This window comes from Indicator indicator, chromosome 7 (assembly GCF_027791375.1).
Source record: "Indicator indicator isolate 239-I01 chromosome 7, UM_Iind_1.1, whole genome shotgun sequence".
NCBI classification, from domain to species: domain Eukaryota; kingdom Metazoa; phylum Chordata; class Aves; order Piciformes; family Indicatoridae; genus Indicator; species Indicator indicator.
The window spans coordinates 14941935-14961955 of record NC_072016.1 but is presented as its reverse complement, the minus strand read 5'-3'; the positions used below and the strand labels follow the sequence as shown (position 1 = coordinate 14961955).

Genomic DNA, 20021 nt, shown 5'->3' with positions numbered 1-20021 from the left:
AAGTGTGGGACCATTAGGTGTTACCTCAGTTTGACATCACACAGAAGACAATGATCACGCCTCTCTAAAGTGGTGCAGCTGGTTTTACAGTATTCCACTGGTGCACAGGAGCCCTAAAGAAGATGGATCTTGTCATTTGAGGATCTCCCCTACCTGCCCACTAGAACATATGGATACCTCAGAGCTGCTAGTCCCTGCATTTTCTTCTCTCCTGGCTATTACTGAAAGTGATTGAGTCCAGGAAAAGAGACTGCCGAAGTCCAGTGTTCCTGTCACCCATGGAAGATAAAGCCACATGCTAACCTGAGGTAGAATAACTGTGGTGATGTTTTTGGGAACATGAGGGGAAAAAAAGCAGTAGGAAAACTGACACCAGCCTCCAAACAAAACTTTTCACATACTTTTATTACCACCAGTATTTTACCTTTACACTGAGGTAGCACTTAAAGGTCTCAACAAGATTCTATCCCCTTTTTCTAGTCACAGGGCTTGTATACCCAGAGAACATTTCAAGCACAAGAAAAGAAACCCAGCTACTGGAAAAAAACAGACCCCAAACCTGAAACTGCAATCAACTGTTAAAAAATTACCATCAAACTTCTCTGTTTCAGAATACATTCATCTACACAGTCAGTATAGGAAGGAAATAAATCATCCAGATAAGCAACAAAAACATTAATAAAAAAAATACTGTACCCTCATGAGTACTTTTTTCTTTTTCTTAGCTGTGCTTATTCCCAGAGTGTTGTTTCTCTGTACATTAGCTTTCTCGATGCCTTTGGTCAGAGTTCCTGTGCTTGTGCTTCTTGCACTCCATCGTCTGCCTCCAAACAGTTCCACAGCCTGAGCTAAGGTTGGGCCTTCAAACCTTCCATCCTCCTACAAAAAAATCTCAGCATTACCAAAACAAGGAGAGTAAGAACTGACACATTTCTTAAGCAATAATATAGACAGCTCTAAGGAACCAATGAAAGACAAAACGTCAAGAGGAGACGATTTTTAATTACTGCATGAATACCAAAGGGTTATTTTGTTTGCTATTTTATGGGGTTTTTTTGTCCCTAGCACTCATCATTCATCATTTCAGCACCCTTTTCAAGTACAGTCATTGCTTTTTCTTTAATGAAATACTTATTCCAAAACTCATAACATATAAAGAGCTTTACAATTAAAAAAAAAAAATAACTTCAGTGTATTGAAAGTACGTGAGGTTTGAGAAAACATTATGTGGAGAATCACATCTTACTGACTTAAGCCTTGTTAGAAAGTTTGAGACACAATGCTCATCTTTAATTTTGGCTTACTAATAATAGAGACTGATTGCCTTAGATTAAGTTGTTGACATCTTTGAACTTTTCTTATACAAAACTATAGCATCTTTTACCTGGTAAAGGCTGACATACTGTTTCCGTAGCCACTGTAGTCTTTGATCAGGGAATTTCCTCATTTTTCTTACAGCTTCAGTCAATTCCAGCAATCCATCATACAGCATTCGGGCAGTATATTTTGGAGCAACAAAGTGCAGCAACTTATTATCAGTAGTCTGAAGTCCATAAAGTAGTGTTATACCGTTTTCTTCAAGGGACATATTACAAAGTTTATTTTGAACACACACAGTGTGCATATCAATGCCAGAGTGTCCCATATATACAGCCTTGGCTGAAAACAAGTCCAAAAAACCTTCTACCAGTCCAGTATTACCAAGAAATTGGTATTTACCAAGCTCAGCAGTATTACCCAGCGCACTCAGTTTTGCCTTAGCATTTGCAGGGCAAACTGTTGTGGGTTTTGTCCAAGTTAAAGTACTGTTGTCAGGTTGAAGTTGAAGAAAGCAACGTGCCGAGAGATGCGTCTCCTGGTCATAATGAATGACAGTTGCCCCTTGCTGCATGAACTGATAGACATCCGCCCTGATAGATAACACGTACCAGGGAATGAGTTCTATTCCATGGCAGAAAGCCCTTTGTTGTTCTTCTGTTGAACTTGCGTCCCACTCCTTCAGCTGCTCAAATATATCATTTTCAGAATCTGAAAGATCTCCAATTAGAAATCTGTATGTGAACAAAGATGAGAGACTTACATTTAGTGATACCTCTGCTGGTTCATGCTATGATTGATGAATGGTTTTTATGCTGTAGTTTAGATTAAAAGAATATCAAGTACCATCTGTGGAAACTGTTAGCAGGATCTATGAACTGAAGACAGGACTTCTAATTTCTGTTCTTTTATTGATTTAATTTGCAGCCCTTTTACATCATATAATTAATGCTTGTAAGCTAGTGGTTAAAATACATCACTTCCTCCTAAGAATGCAATAAGAAGTTTATCAGATAGTACCTATCAGTTACTGCTTTAATGATATGTTCAAATATTCAAAGGAGCAAACTGTTCCATGTACAGTAGAACTAATGAAGCACATTTTCCTAAGGATATCCAGCTAACAGAATCCAAACCAGTCTCCTCTGCATATTCTTCCAGGCATCTTGTCATAATACCCTCATGCATTTTCCCTTCCTATCACCACAGTAGTCTCAGCTCCTGTCATACCATCTGGTATGAGCAAAGGAAGGCTCATGTTTTGACTTGTTACTAAACTAAGTGGCCTTATATACTACCCTTATATACTATCCTTCCATCATGGACAACCATGTGCTCTTCCTCAAACTCTTCTCTCTACCCACGACACTAATTAATTTGAAATTTTCCCTTACACTATACATCAATTCTAATAATTCTTCTAGAAATTTATTAATCAACAAGATATTTACCTCTCCATCAAATTTAGCAAAACCTGGCCAACAGACTGAGGATTTATTTCTTGTGGTGAGGGGACTCACAATGGCAGAATAACTGTATCAGCCTTAACTGTACCTCTATTTCCTTAAGACATCTTCCTAAAAATAAAGGGCATGCATTGTAACTGAGCTGGTATAAACTGTCTTACCAGAGTCATGTACATTAAAATATTTACTTGTATTATACAAGATAAGAATTTTCAAATTAAACAAACAACTAAAGGAGCTGTTTCTCCCCCATGCCCTCAAAACAATTAAATAAGTCTGCAAAAAATGCTAGAAATTGTATTCTGAGACCAGATGTACATGGCTGAGGGAGCCTAGTAAAAGGAAAAGAGAAATGGCAGAATTTTGTTTATGCCTTATTTCACATTTGATAGCACTGGAATGTTGCAGATTAAAATGTACAAGAAGCAGGTAAGCCAAGCACACACACGTAATCATGTACAGAAACCATAACCTCTGGCATCAGCTGCCAAAAGCAACACAGCTATCAGTTACTGAGAACACAATTACAAAATTTGGTTTGAATCAGAAGCTTTCTTTGTGTGCTGCACTGAGATGCAAGAAAAGGAAAAGAAAGGATTAAGGAAACATTAAAACAGATTGCAGGTTTAGAGTGGAAAAATGCATGGAAAACAAAACAGAAAAAAAGTGAGGTTTTCTCTATTATTTTAAAAGGTATTAGTGTAATTAGGAAACCTTGAAAGTGAAATTGAGATGAAGTGAACAATGTGATGTATCAGAGTATCTCAATAGGCCATTTGATTAACAATTCTATAAAAACTGTATTTCAAATTTAAAACTTTCTGTCTTTTACTACCCATCTTTATCTATTTGAGAACCCTCAAGACAGAATGTTAATAAAGATTCAAGGTGATTAGACAGGTTACCAACTACAAAGTGATGAGTTTATTTGCTAACACAAGTAGGAAAGTAATTATATTCACTACCTACAGACTTTATTAGATGCCCTTCATTTGCTTTCAAACTGACCTACCAGCTTTGGTGGGTTCACGCTCCACAATTCTAATCCAAATCAGTAAATTGCCAACTAACGGAAATTGTTTCTTGCAATTTTAAAGTAATGAGAAACGTGCTATACAGTGTATTTTTCTGCCTTTATGACCACAATACTACAATTACTGGGTAATACATAATTCTTATATAATTTGGATTCTATAATAGTGTATGCAAATACGACTTATGTGTCACAAGTCAGCCTCTATACAACAGGGAAAATAGAATATAGCCCTTCTGCCTCTGCAGCACTTTGCACCTGTGCCTCACCCAGCTCCCCGAATGTCCAGGAAAAAGATGGGAGGTGAATAAGGAACTTCCAAAGTCTATGAGGTACTTGAGCTACATTAATACTTTCAGAAGTAATTTTCTACAGGTCATCTTACTGTTAAAATCAGTACTTAGCGTACCAGAACTAGAGGTACTAATAGCTGAGCAGGTAGCAGCCTGAATCAGGGAGCACAACGTTACATATCTGCAGTTTTGTTCATTTAAATGTTAAGCTTTTAGTGTCATATTATCATTTTATTCCTATTTAATTAGAGTGCAACTTACTATACCTTATTGGATGAGGCTTTGAGCAACATGGTCTAGTAGAAGGTGTCCCTGCTTGTGGCAGTAGGATTTGAACTAGATGATGTTTAAGGTCCCTTCTAACCCAAACCATTCTATGATCCTATGATGTTTAAATGTAAAGCATAAATAACTAATTTACCAAAAACCAATTTCATTAACATGTAATAAGAAATTAATCTTCTCCAGACTGTTCTTTTTTTTTTTTTTTTTAAATCCTGCTTTTTCATCCAAGTGAAATGTTGATTTCCCTTTCTTATTCTCCACAGTTGCAAGCTGACTTTAAAATATATTAAGAAAACTAATTTCTGGAAGAAAGTATTTAAACTGAACTAAGTGAAGAGACAACATAAATGGACAGAGAAGTGAGTCTGTGTTTTTTGACTTAATCTACTGCTCCACTTCCGAGAAGCAACTAAAGCCAGATGTGTATAATCCTATTAGAAAACATTCTTTCAGGAAATAATGATTATTTGTTTGAAATTAAATTTTGAATTGCATGTTAATGAAATAAAAGCATTTAAAGCAGGAAGACGGTTATTCCTCCTCAGGCAGTCACTTATTAGATTTTATGTGTAAGTAGGTGAAATATGTTGACTACTTCTGAACATATAGACATTTCTGATGCACATTATCAATAAAATAACTCAAGCAGTGAACTAATCATACTTTTTAATGCAAACTGTTGTGTAATTTTACAGTGCTTCACTGCTGAATGGTGCAGTTACTTAATTTGAAGTTACTCTAACACAGTTATTTAGTTTAAATCTGACCCACCTAAGTTTATATGGGCTGCAACTCCACTGCAAAGCAAGCTGATGTCTTAAATGTTGCATTTACCAGAGAATATATCAGCTTTTTGAAGTGGAAACCTGAGATCACTGCACAATCAGAGCTTAATTAAGTAAATTTCTATGCAAACTAGCATAGGAGGACTACAGCAATATGAAAATTCAAAACGTGTACTAACTCACAAATGTTTTCTGAACATAATTTAAAAGCCTTAGATGAACATGTCCTTAAAAGAAGAGGTCTTTTGAAAGATAATAAATAGCCTTTATTTTGAAAGGGGCAGAACATTCCCCAGGCATGCAGAATATAATGTTCTGAGCTCTGATAACGGATATGTCCTGGAGCTATTCCTGTCGCCACAGATCAAAATTGTTATCGTAACTGTGGATTTTTAAAGCTCTATGTGTAAGAGGAAAAAGATTTACCCTTATCATGAGAGGAAGTAAATATATCATGAGGGAAAATGCCACTATATAGACAGTTTCCAGGCATTTGTCTACTAGATACTTAGCATAACTGTAAAGAAGAAGAGTTCTGAACTGGAAGAGGATAAATAGAAGGGAAGATGTTAAAGTCACCCTTACTTCTAAAGGCAAGCATTGGTAAAAGGAGATTGAAGATAAAAAACATTAAATACAGAGGTGGCAATAGAAAATAAAATGAGACTTACTGGTAGCGGGTTTTGTCCTTCAAAGAGTTTTTTCTTGAATCACTTCCTTCACTCAAATTATCTTCACCCTCCTCAGACTCCAAACTGCGATGGCAGCTCCGAATGGTTTGAAAGATATGGTTTGCTGTTGATTCTTTTTCTGGATTATTTAAACCGTCTTGGCCTACTCGTTGCAAGAAATTATCTTGTCCACTGTAATCTGAAACAAACTAGAGACATCTAAAAGATTAGTATGGGAATAAACAGAATATTGTGTTATCTACTCCTCACTGGAGAAATTTTCACAAGTTTGAAGAATATTTAGTGTATATTGCCTATTAGCCTCCAATGGGATTTTGTTCCTACTTCCAATCCAAATGGACGAAAACACTGCATAAATCAAGTAACACAAATCATAATACCTCCTGAAAACTTTTAAAAAGCTTTAGTCAATCTTTTCATGTAACAGGGGCATTTTTCTTTTAAAACTAAAATTACAGAATTCAAAGGAATTGTTGCTTTTCATAGAGGAGAAGCTTGATCCAGTGAGCTTCTTAATTTGATATTTAAGGAACTGAAAAACTTCCAGTTCCCAATGAGTTAAGAGGGAGGTCAGAGCATTTAACAGAAAATAGTTACATCTTTAAGGATTTACATACTTACTTTACCTAAAGTAAATCCTTTGCTACTAATGTTAATTTCTCAGTACTCCAATAAGGAACTAGGTATAAACAACCAAATCTAAATCGCTACAGTAACCAGGAGAATTAAACTGAGGTCCTGCACAGTCTGGTAACAGTCTGGTTTAGAAAACTTTAACTAGATAATGCTTTTGTATAAAAAAAATTAATTAGATAAAATAAAATACTATATAAAAAAAAAAGGGAATTGATGGTTATGAACTCAACCTCTTAGAATATCAATCTCATTTACCTCTAATGTTTCATCTTGGGAGTTATATCGTGGGCACAGTCTGATGAGGCTTGATGCTCCATCCAAAACTTCACAAAGCTCTTTTAAAAATACACCACAGAAAGGAACAACTTTACAGCCTGGAATATTGAGTGCCCGGTTGACTACTTTCCTGTATTCAGATGATGACTCGTGTTGGGCCATAGCATCTTTCAGACTCCGCATGGTTTCAATATCAGACTGGTCCATAAATTGCCACATTTTTAAAACTTTTCTTGACCTATTGCAAAAAGAGATCACAACATTCATTCAGAAAATCAAAAACAATTTACATTCAAGTACAACATCCAGGGCACATATATAATAGAGGAAATGATCATCATTACTGAGAAGTGAAGGAGTGAAATCTAGTTCATTACTTTTATGAAAATCCTGGTTAGTGGACCATTTTCCCCCCCCTTTAAATTAGTAAAGGACAGAACTAAAAAGGAGAAACAAGCAATCTGATTTACTGGAGTAACTCTGGGCACTTTAATAATAAAGCCTGAGTGCATGAGACATAGAAGTAGGCTTTCTAAGATTTTCATCATGTCATTGCCTTAAATTTATAAGGGCCTGAGAAGAAATAACAAAACGGCAATAAAGATATGCCAGATGTCTTAGTTGTATTATGACATAGCAAAAGGTGTGGGGTTACTTTTTAAATCAAAGGGGTTTATTTTACGTTAATTTTTTCCCCCATTTCACTCACAAAATAAATTATTTATTTTCACAGAAATAAGTAAGTCACAATTATGTTTCAACTCTCAAGCACCAGTACAGTGCTGTAGATTTAAAAAAAAAAAATCTTTGATTTCCAAAGGAAATAGCTCCTGATGCTTCCTGAGGACTGTGAGTACTGCTGGGAGTTTTCTCGCCTCCTCAGCTGTATGTCTGTGCAATATTTCTGTTCTGCGAGCCAGATAAACCAAAACGTCTGCAGAAACACCAACAGTAGAACATCCTTAACCCCATTTTCTGTCCCACAACAACAGCTCATCAGCATTATCCTTCCTCTCCTCTCTTTCCCTTGCACCATGCAGATGCATTAGAGACAAAATTAAGATCCTAATTTGCTTTGCATTTTCCCCCTTACAATTTACATGGCTTTGAGACTGCAGATGCACTCTGCTGAAAAAGACTCCCCATGCCTATCAGTGTTTCAGATGTGCTTTATATGCCAAAAATGTAAACAAATAGCTCAATGAGAGTCCTTACTAAACCACAAAGAGTGACAATACAAATGCTTTAAAGCTTTGTTACACAAACACAACACACAAGGAGGATCAAAGCTAAGAGATGGGAAATCTGATCTTAACTCTTCCCTGTTCAGTTCAGTTTGCTCTGAACTGCTTGTGCAAAGGCACTGCTTTCCTGCTTACCACTTCTGTATGAACCCACAGATCTGTAGGAAAGCTAGCAATGAATTGCCTTTACTCCCAATAGTCTTCGGAGACACTGCAGATGTGGCTATCTAAGACCATGACAGCATGAGATCCCAATATCAGTCAGTATAAATAAATTGCAGAGGTTTTAAAAACAAGAGGTTTAGCAGTTTGTTTGGTTTTGTTGGGGTTTTTTGCTGTTTTCAGTTGGGATTTTTTAATTTTTTTTTTTAAGAGTATCACCACACTTGTGTTTCATTTGTGTTCTGGAAACTCCAACCTCAAGTAACGTTAGTTTTAGTTGACCACATGAGCCACAATTGCTTTCCCAGCTTCTTTTCACATTTTAAAAAACTTCAGTTTAAAAGAAAACCCCTATGTTTTAGCATGTACCATACTTAGCACGTAGCAGGAAAACCGATGGTGTTTCCAGAGCATTTTGAAAAAAACCACTTTTAGGATGGTTCATGTTTCCAAAAGGGATTACTAGAAAGTCACAGGGTGAGATTATGTGATTTAGCCACAGATTTCTGTTTAGTTTTTTGTTCTCCAGAGACATCTGTTTAACAGAAGCTGCAGTATAATCTATCACTGAAAAGCCATTTTATAAAAGAATTGACAGTACCTTAGCCCTGCCAGGAATTCCATTACAGCATTGTAGTTGCCCATATTCCAGCAGCACTTTGCCACATGTACTAAATATGAGAAGACTTCTCGTTTCTCCTCCATAGAACCTGCAGTCAGGATCAGCCAAGTAACCCATGAGCTCACCTTGTAAAATAAAATGGACAATACAATCAGCCAAAGTGATGTCACTTGGAGAATTCATGCATACTTGATGGAGGCACATGGGTTCTTCTGATTTCCTTCCATCAGGAGGTTATCAGTCAAAATTCTACTTATACACTCAGGACCAAATAACATATGCATTGCAAACACACCTACAACATGACATACATTACAGTAGCTAAATCATTAACTACTCTAGAAATATTTTTATTTTACAAAAAACTATCTTAATATTAGGTATTCAGAATATGAATTCAGGCAATGGGAGAAAATGGACAGCTTCAGCCATCACTTTCTCAATTTCTAAAGCGTCAATTTCTAAAGCTGCCAAAGAGTCCTGCAGCACAGATTCTCATGAACACAGCCTACAAATCTCAGTCTCACACTGAGTAACCTTTGCTCTTACAACATGGACAGTGAAAGTTGATAAATTGTAATTTTTATTTTCATAAAATTGGCAGTTCCATTTAATGTACCAATTCGCTAATTTCTATACTGCACCAACATTTAAAACAACTCACACTTTTCATCTGCAAGATTGCAAATGAAATAAAGAAAAAAAACTCACCTTCCTAAGTGTGACCATAGTGCTGACTTCTGTTTGGTGATTAATTAATGCCACAATCACAAATTAACTTAGAACGTGATTCTGTTTGTATTTACACAAATAAACCCCAAACCTTCATTTTATCAGCGTGCAGATTTTCTTTCCAGTTTATGTTCCCACAACATCCACAAAAAGTATCTATATTTCACATGGAAACCTAATTTAAACCAACTGTTCCTTTTTACAACATGATTCCCTGGGGGATTGATTTTTGTCATTGTGTAAACACTTAGTAATAAACATGATTTGTTTACTGACACTGAGTTCCATTCTTTGGTCCTGAAGGATTCAAGTGTTTACAGAGAATACCGAGTGAGCAGAAGTATCCTCCACAGAAACATCAGAAGATGTTGGTTTGCCCCTCAGGGGGCACAGACTCTTATTAAAAAAAAAAAAAAAAAAAAAGAGAGAGAAAGAGAACACAAGCATGCAAAATAAATGTAAATGCATCAGTACTAACAGGAAAAAACACACCACCCAAAGAAAACCACAAAAAATACACAGGCCTTCCATTTATGCAAGTCCATATAGACATAGTGTTCTGAACCTCTCATTTCTGAGGGAAAACAGTCAAAGAATATGAGAAATATAAGTTACTATTTAATGTTTCTGATGCCCACATCAATCAAGAACAACAAATGAGAAATGTGCAGATGAAAAGACAAGCCATAACTTTAATACATGCAATGTTTAAGTGTGTAAAATAAAAAATTAAAATATCACATTTTAAAGACCAAATTCCAGAAGAAATGAGGTTATAAAATCATTCTGGCTTACACTGAGTGCAGATATACTCAGGAGTGCATATCCTGGGGCTGAAGATGTTCTAATGGTGTGTGAGAATAAGGGGACAATGGACCCATTAAGAAACAATGTTCCACCTGCTCTAGCCTTGGGTATGAAAAGCAAGAGCTAGAAGACATCCACTTCAGGTCAATAATCAAAGTCATAAACAAAAGAAAACAGGTTAACGACTGCTTCAGTAATTACTGTACATCTTTATAACTAACATACAATAACAGAAAAGATTAGAAGCAGGTAACAGGTACAGAGTTTTCAGCAAAGGTAGACCAAGTATCAGAACCCCATGACATACATGGAAACATGCTCAAGAAGGTTTCTCAAACATGTCTTTATTGTACTGTTGCTGTAAAGGCAACAATGCAAAAGTAAATAAAAGATATCAATATTGGATGCCCTATACAAAACTTATCTAATTATTGTACCAGCTCTGAATGAGAATTTGAGTTTAGCTGATATTTTATTTATTTTAAGTCCTAAGTTGTTATTTATAAATTTTTAAGTCCTAAGTGGTTATTTATAAAATGGAAAGACTGGATCAAAAAAGAAGCACATACCTGCAGAGCATGAAGACATGGGAAAAACAAAACAAAACAACACAACAACACAGGGCACTAGAGGACCCAGAGGTAAAATGAAGGCAAAACCAGAGTAAAATGTAGTAAACACATTTTAAAAACCTTGGTGATTCAAGGTTGGCATACATTTCTTTGTGTATGCTGGAATAAAATTACATATTGCTTTTGGATATTATTCCCATTTTCCAGGAGCAGCTCTGTTAGGGAATGCAAATGCCAAACATGCAATCTCACAAAAAAAAAAAATGCTTGGTATGAAATACCAAGTGTGGTAATGACAGCTTGATTAATAGGAGTTTAAACATTTCAAAGAACAATATAATTTAAAGAGATATGTTTTAATCTAAGGTAGTAAATATATAAAGGTCAGGAGAAAACAGTATCAAAATTGATAAAGAATGTCTAAAAAGGCAATTGAATTCAGACTCCCCACGAAGAAGCAACCTTCAAACTAGGACAGTCACTTGTTGAAATTTTATTTAATAGAGAGTTTAGGACTGTTATAAACAGTTAGGAGGAACTCTTATAAATACTCTGTAAAAGCAAACAGAAAACTATAAAGGTCAGGAAGAGCAAGGCTTTGCAGCCTTGAGATAGTATATGTATATGTAAGAGTAAAGTAAGGGGGCAAAAGGCACTCATCTGCCATGAAGTTGATGCTAACTTCTCTCCAGGATGTGAATTCTTGTCCTCTTCTCTTACAGCAAGAGTAGAAAACATTTTTTAAATCTTTTACTAAGTAAGAAAGAAAAATAAAGTGCGTGAGCCTCCAAATTTTGAAATAGAATGGACAAAGGTGGATATAATGGATTGGGCACAATCGGTGGACAGAATTGAGAATCTAAATATACTCCTGAAAAATAATAAACATGCCTGCTATAGAACATTTGGTATTTTTATTTTTGCCTGAGATCAGAAAAAGTGTGAGGAGCAGTCTGGGATACTTGTCAGATGCAGATAACAGAAAATTTAGTACTGATTTATGTGTTGATGGCTTTAGGAATGAAACAGAATTGTTCCTCTATGCCTGCTATAGGCTGTTTCAAATCACAGTTCTTCTATGTCATATCTAGCTGTAGCCAGGGGTATAAACTGACCCTTCTGGTGTTTCTGAACAGCATTAGGTCTCCATAAATATTTTTAATTATTGAGACTCTTTGTTGAGTAATCTGAATGCATCGTACAGCCCCCCGAAAAGGCGATTATGGGCTTCTCAGTAAGCATAATAGCCTGGTACCTCACAACTGATTTCTTGGAAGGTTTCATCACTTTGAGGCAAGAACAGACATGAATAAAGTGCAACAGTACGGTCAGAAAGGAGGGAACAGAGGCAAGGAGCAGTGAACAAAGGTCATCTCCTTTCAGTGAGCTTTTTGCCAAGTGCTGTGCCTCACATCTGCAACAGCTTTTCTACTCCTAGGTTTTTCAGTGAAGACAGCTGGAAATGGAAGATAATTCAAGTCAGATAACGGAGCTGAGGGCAGCATTTCCCCAAAATTAAACATGGTCCTGAAGCCTAGCTAGGAAATAAACACAGAATTACTAAGTCAAACTATAAGCTACCCACTTAAAATGTCAGGGGATTTTTCTACTACAAGTTTTGAAGGGGGGGAGATCTGGTGGAATCAATAGGATTTAAAGGAATGGAAAATTGAAGCTGAATCTCGGCTGACTGAGGTCACTTCCCAGCTTTGAACACCCTGAAAATTTTATTCTGCCCAGGCAGACTGAACTGATACATCCAAAAATTTTATCATTGAGAACAATACTCTAAAGCTCTTCATACTGGAGTATGAACAACTCTGTATTTGTACTTATGTCTTGATGGCTATGGAATTCACCTGGAAGTTAAATTCAGAACATTGCTTCTTCCGCTTTGGTAAGCAAGTAGCACAGATAGTATTTTGGAGTGGCACTGTTTCTCTGTCACCAAAACCTGGCATGATCTCTACTTCCAAAAGCAGTTTTCTAGCAGGTGGAAAAAAGCAAGTTCTTGGTAAGTTCTGACTTCTGGACACTTCAGCAGATGGATACTGAATGGTGCCTCCTCTTCGAGTAGTTCATTCTTGGTTGGCCTGCAGAGCTACCTCTTCAGCTGCATCACACCTGAGGAGTACCTAACATGAGGATGAAGTACTACCAGGTATCCAGCTGCCTATTTATCAGGCTAACACTGCAGCAGCACAAAGGCTTCACAGGTCAGGCAATGCTTGAACTAGCTAGCTCTGGGAACACAGACAGCACACCCCAGTCAAAAGAGTGTGCAGTAGTAGCCTTGCCAAGAAGATCAAAATACATTGTGAGTATTCCTCAGAATGAGTACTAATGCTTCTTGGACTAAGTTTTTGTGTTAAATGTTACTTTAACATCAGATCAGAATCTACATACTGACATATTAATCATTATTTCCTTAGTTTACTTTTTTCACACTCGCCTTACATAGTAGTGTTTATGTAAGCCATTTTAAACTCCCTTCAGAATAGAAATCATCACAACAAACCTATAATTAGATTTCCGCTGCACTGCTGATGAGTCTGAAAAGTATGACAAAATGTATCCTGGCTTCATTACTGTGATCCACATGATTGCAAGAGACAAGAATAAATTAAAACACAATCCACTTAAAGAAGTAGATAATAACAATTGTCTTTTCATTCAGATGGATAAAAATGAGTGCCCTTCAGGATTACTGCATACTAATATTAAGTAGTAAACGAGCAAAATCAAAACAAATAGACACTTAGTTAAGATTTAAATATTTTTCTGGTGCCCTAATACAGAGCAGGAGTGACAAGACTGTGCCAAATTAATGTCAGATACATTGCAAAATAAAGTAGCCTCATTTGAAATTTTCAGAGGTATAGTAGCATCCTTCAGATCTGAGTCTGAGCACACAGGATTTGCATCAGATGTCCAGGCAATGCAAGTTCTAGCTGTGCAATGATCTCAAGCACAGTAGTACAAACAGGTATGTAAAGTTTTGGGGTTTTTGAAATTAGCTTTCTATATCAGCTCTTACTATTTTAACTGCTCACTGTGGGGTTGGACTAGATGACATTTAAAGGTCCTTTCCAACAGAAAGCATTCCATGATTCTCTTACAATATTTTTTTACAGATATAAATTAATTACTCTGCTTTCTCTAGCTGCTAGAGAATACATTCTGTGATTTTTTTTTTTAACTGGGAATTAATTTATTGTTTCTCTCTTAACAGAATGTTAATGCAGAGGTGGTACTGAGGCAAGAAACTATTAAGAGTCTCCACCTGCAAAGCCCAGTGTTTTGTCAATGTACTGCTTTACACTCATCTCCCTAGCTCTTAAGTTTATACGTCTTTTATGGCAATTCCCAAGCCACATAGTTCAGTGGGTGATGCTACATGGAAGAAATGCCTTCTATTTTTATATTGCATTTTTTAGGAACTTCATAACACTTGAGAGATGGAGATTTCAAAGGTGAAATTAGCAAACACAGCTGTCTACCTGAAGTTTAACAGTAAAAGAAAATCTTTGGCCTCATCACAAAGCAAGATTACAGTACCCACCATTCTCAAACACCTAACACAAAATTTCACCATGAATATCTTTCTACAATAAATTGTAGCTGATTTAACCACTGCCTACACTGGAGCAAGAAAGCAAGCAGTGTTCATACTGACAAAATAAAGCACATGTATATGTCTCTGAATACAAAACAAGAAGCAGATTCTTCAGGTATCCAAAGGATAAAGTATGATAACCTGTAACCATTTAACCAAGCAATTCTGGAAACTTAAGTAACATCTAAGAACATGAAAAATCTGTGTAAAGAAATAACCCTCATCAGACATCATGTAGTATTTATGGCAAGAAGAAAAAACACGTATTACCTTGTTTAAAAGCAGAATTCTTAGTATACCACTGCACTCTGATTTCTCCCACTTTAAAAAAAGTAATTAAATCTACCTTTCACAACATCACAAGTATTTCCACAAAGTAAAAGTGTTGTTGAGGGATGTTATTCTTATAAAACTCTAAAAAGCAGGTTCACATGTATGAGGCTTTAAAAAACACTATTAGTATGAAGCCCTACTACTATTAGCTGGCTACAGAGACTTCCTTCACATTTCCTGCGAACTCCACACAAACCTATCAGTGCATACTGATGGGTACAAGGATCACAGTTTACAACACAGATTTGATTTGTTTTACATGGCTCTCACTAAAATTCTGTTATTAAAATTTCTGGGATTTTGATATAATACACAACATAATTTCTAGATGCAATTTAAAGATTTTTGAGTATTTTAAATTGCATATCTTAAGAACAGATGGTTCACTTCACATGCTTGAGTGAAATTATACGACCTTACAAAGAACATTTACCATTTTAAATCTGATTAAACACTATTCCAAACAAGGACTGGAAAGAGTTTGATATTTGTACAAACACAATCTTTTATAAAGTATTATGCAAACTCATGTAGGCATTGCAAAAAAATGCTGAACTAAGAGACAGAGAACAATATTTATTTACATTCCATTATTTCAATAAAATGCTACGTCTCTGTTTTGCTAGTGAGGGTTTAAATTTGTGTTTTAAATTAACAATGAAGAAAAAAAATTTAAACCATTGCAAATAAAACTATTGTCAGTTTCCTCAATAACCATATTTTTCATTAACTGCACTGATTATAAGAGTGACTTAATGAATGATGAAACCTCATTACTCCAATGCTATAGTGGAGTGGTTCAAATATTTTTTCCTTTTTATGTCATTTTTCAACAATGTCCAAAAAAAAAAAAAAAAAAAAAAAATCACACTGTGTGGACTTCTTGTTTTGCACACTCAGTTCCATAGTGGGACTGAATTCAGACAGATGTTTGAAATATTTTTCAGTCTGGTGCAATTTTCAATCTAAGATACCACAAACGCTTTGTTTTTATTCTAAGTTTTTACTGCTTTTCATTTACTTGAAGCTGTGGCCTGAAAGATCAAGTTACACGTTTTTCATGTTAAGCAATGTTTAAAATGTTTTCATAAACATAAATGTTTACAACATGTACACTGAACTTGCATTTCTGTAGTTGCCTTGCTGGAGGGAGACAAAAGAGTGGCTGAGAGTAAAAGCCACGAACATGCAAGTGTCTGGAAGGGTAAAGACACAGAAACAGGTGCCCAGGAAGACTGTGGCATACCATAAAGGTATGATACCAATGAAGGACCACACAGCACTCAAGGTAAAGAAGCAGGGCAAACTCATAATATCAAACAGGAATCAGAGAGCAGAACTAAATGAAGAAAAGCACAATACACAACAATGAGAGGTGAATAAAAGTACATTGTTACAGTTCTCAGGGTCTAAAACACAATTAGGTATTATTTTTCTAATCTCTTTTCAGCTACCAGCACTCTGCTAACTCTGCAGAATATCTTTAATGGTTTCCTCCCACGGTTTTCATACATGCATGAAAATTAAACTTCTGGTAGTCAGTGCTTTATCAGAGAAGGAAAAAAAATCCATTACTACTATTGTTATTATCATGTGCACAGTTTTAGAGAATCCAAAAGCCAAAAGTTTTGCAAAGCTAGATGTGATGATATTCCACTCTCCCCCCTCCCACTCTAGCCACTAATTCAGAACCACCTTTTGATTACATTTAGGAAGAGGAAAGAATATCTCTCATTAGTTTGATCCACTGCATTGCTCTGACAGTTCTCTGTGATCAATTTGATATTATTAGAAGCAAATGAAATACCAGCTGTCTCACTGCTGAGTACATGTTGTGCTCATGTCTACACTATCATATAACTACAGTTTTAATCAAAGTCCATAATGCTGTCGGTTTTATTTATAGTTGGCAATACTGAACATGTGTAGCAAAAAAATTTCATGATAAATAAAAATCAAACAGAAAAATACTTCTTAATTGTCTGTGTACATGAGGCACAGACTATAATCTAGCTTTAAATTCTTCTAGCAGAGTTAATAAAAGACAAAAAGAAAAAAAACTAAAACAATGAAGAGCATTTTAAATATCTACAGGCATATCTGCTTCTTCCACTCCTCTAAATCTGAATTAACTACTGATTCAAAGTTACATGCTATAAACTGGCACTTGTAACAGACCCACATTTTTATTTCTCAAATACAACTGGCTTAGCAACATATTTATCCTTATTCATATAGGGATGCTATACATCACTGAAACATACAGAAAGACTGTTTACTAGCTGCAAAAGATTCAAACATGTTAATCCCCATATTGTGACACATCCAAGTTTGGAGCTATTCACTTTCTAAAAAAATCAGGAAAAGTCCATCATTTTAAAGGCTTCCCATACTGTCTTTTGGCAATAAAACCAGAGTTGGCACAAACTCAGAGTATTCCATCAAACTTATTTCATACAAGATCTTATTTAGTCACCTGCTATTGAAAATTTAAACCAAATGCATTCAGAGTACCTGAAACTTGCTTCCTTCAAGACATTTATAAAGAAGTTACAGAAATACTGATAGTAACAGGTAAGGAAATAAACGATCCACAGGAACAAGCTGTATAACAAAAACAGAACTTAGGTCAAACAGATTAAAGGGACGGAAATGTCATTCCCCTTCTATGAGATCATTTGAAACCTCAGGCAACCACAAGAAGGAAGTGAGAGAAAAACCAACAGGATTCATTCATTCCAGTGCCTAACTTCCTTACAACACATTAACTAAAACAGAAAATTACTTTCCATGTTTTGTTTGTCTGTTAAATGTCTTCTGAAATACAAAAAAAATATACTTTGTAAGTATTCTATAGAGTACATCTGGGGCCTAGCAGTTAAACTTTTTCCTTTTAGTAATTAAACTTCTCCTTGTACTTTGTATATTTGTTAAATCTGATCTAAACTTCAGGGTTAAGGAACAACTGGGGGGGGAAGAGTTTTAATCATATTATTGTAAAAGAACACTGCTGAAAAATAAAGTTCTAAATTCTGCTATATTTAGATGTCTAAAAAGAACTGTGGATAAAGATGAGCACAATACAATTTTCTGTTACTTCCTGGTTTGGTTTTCAGTGTTTGATACCACATTCTCACATTATATTACACCAAACAAAGTGATTTATCAGATCTGTTCCTTACATCAGAATTAGCATCTTGCTAATTGCAGAACAAGCAGAGTGCATTTCCTCTTAAGCAGACAAACCTTTCTGTTTAATTTTGAAATACATGTATTTCAAATCCATTAATCCTCATTAAATACTTCATCATTATTACACAGTGATCTATATTCTTTCTGCAGCATAGTATAATAGTGATTCAGTCTGCATTTATCACCCCTCTGTGGTTATTCACCATGTTTAACTTTTCCTTTTTCAAGCTTACTGTGTCTACTCTACTTGGTGAAAAGTTCTCTAACTCTTTCATTATTTTTTAATTTCATTTTACGAATTATTTCTTAAACAGTAGTAACCAGGCTTTTCATAGCAGCATTACAGAAGTTATTTAAACTTCAGTGACAATCTCCACCACAACTATCATCCTTCTATAGTACCTCTAGGGAAGTGAAACCTGAAAAAAACCCCACATCTATGTATGTAAACATTTCAAACCTTTAGTGACTGGTCATATGAATGTCTACCTGTCCTAAAACTTCATCCAGCAAACTGCAACGCTATCAGTCTATTAAGATTATTTTCCTGAGAACATTTTATTTCTCTGTGAATTTCTGTACAGACCTGAAAACTGGAAGGACCCAAAACTTCTAAAAGTACAAATGACATACAATCCAAGAAAGCATTGCATCCCATTTTACGGGGTTCCAGCAGATTATTCATGACTGAACTTCCTCACGACGCATTTTGAAATAATTCTTTGGGTGCCCACGTTCCTTGTCATGGCAGCCACTTTGATTAGTACAGTAAGTAATAAACTGATACTTGGAAACTCGTAACAAGAAAAGACACAGGACAATATATAATTCCTGAATCTGTTTTACTAACTGTATGTCAGATCTGAGCCCTAACCACACTCTCTCAAACAAAGGCAGCTTCTGTTTCCCAGCCTCAGTAGCACAGGATTCACCCATTGCATGTTTGTGCTATTATTTGTGGAGTGCTTGACAAGAGCTTTAATCCATGTTATCCATCTTTCATGTCTCTACTACAATTTTTTCCCCCTACCATTCTTCACAGTGAAAAGAAAAAAATTATGAGGATCTAGAGCACTATAATTTCTATCTTTCATGAATGATAATAAAGGTAACCCATCTCTCAAATCTTCATTCTTTGTCTTTTTAAGATCTTCATATATCAGAAACAAAAGCCACTCAAGTTATTCATTTCAGCCAGCACCTGTAACAAATAAAGGTATCTCCAGCTATAGTAGAGCTCCTTGCTGTACCCATGAATTTAAGAACAAAGTGCCAGAGGCAAACAAATTCCACAACACAGATGACTCAGTCCACTGACGACACCTGTAGTAGATACTGACATTAAGACAGCTAAGTCTAAATTGTTGCATGTTAAAAATAAATTGTGTGGTTCTTCTGGCAAGGTATAAGGCTAAATGAATTGAGGCTGTTTAGCTTGGAGAACAGAAGGTTCTGGGGAGACCTTATATCTACATTTCAGCATCTGAAGAGGGCCTACAGGAAGACTGGGGAAGGACTGTGTAGGAGGGCTTGTAGCGACAGGATGAGGGGCAAGGCTTTCAAACTGGAGCAGGATAATTTAGGTTGGACATAAAGCAGTTGTTCTTTAGAGTGAGAGTGGTAAAATACTGGAACAGTCTGCCCAGGGATGCGATTGAGGCCCTGTACCTAGAGACATTCAAGATCAGACTCAATGTGGCCCTGGACAGCTTGATCAGTTGGAGGTGCCCCTTTCAGGGTCCCTTCCAGCCCAATGCAATCTCTGAATCTGTGTGTAAACAGGCTGTGAAAACCTTGCCACAAAGCACTAACAAAGGAGCTCTCCTTAACGTTTTATTTGCTTATCTTGCCTTTAAACAGGAGCGGAGATTCTTTTTTATAAATAAATAAATAAAATCAGGCAATGCCCATAAATTAACTGTACACCATCCCTAACTACCTATTTTGTGCACTGTCAC

At 35.9% G+C, this 20021-nt stretch overlaps 1 protein-coding gene across 3 annotated transcripts in view; it reads right to left on the bottom strand.

Annotated features, from left to right (window-relative positions):
- PLCE1 (phospholipase C epsilon 1) overlaps positions 1–20021 on the bottom strand; it is a 119785-nt gene that overhangs the window by 29756 nt on the left and 70008 nt on the right. For all 3 annotated transcript variants that reach the window (XM_054382072.1, XM_054382073.1, XM_054382075.1), the window contains 5 exons: positions 8791–8936; positions 6763–7021; positions 5851–6059; positions 1385–2051; positions 697–879 (listed from right to left, as the gene is read on the bottom strand). In XM_054382072.1, the coding sequence (XP_054238047.1) occupies positions 697–879; positions 1385–2051; positions 5851–6059; positions 6763–7021; positions 8791–8936 (1464 nt within the window). The remainder of the gene's footprint in view (positions 1–696; positions 880–1384; positions 2052–5850; positions 6060–6762; positions 7022–8790; positions 8937–20021) is intronic.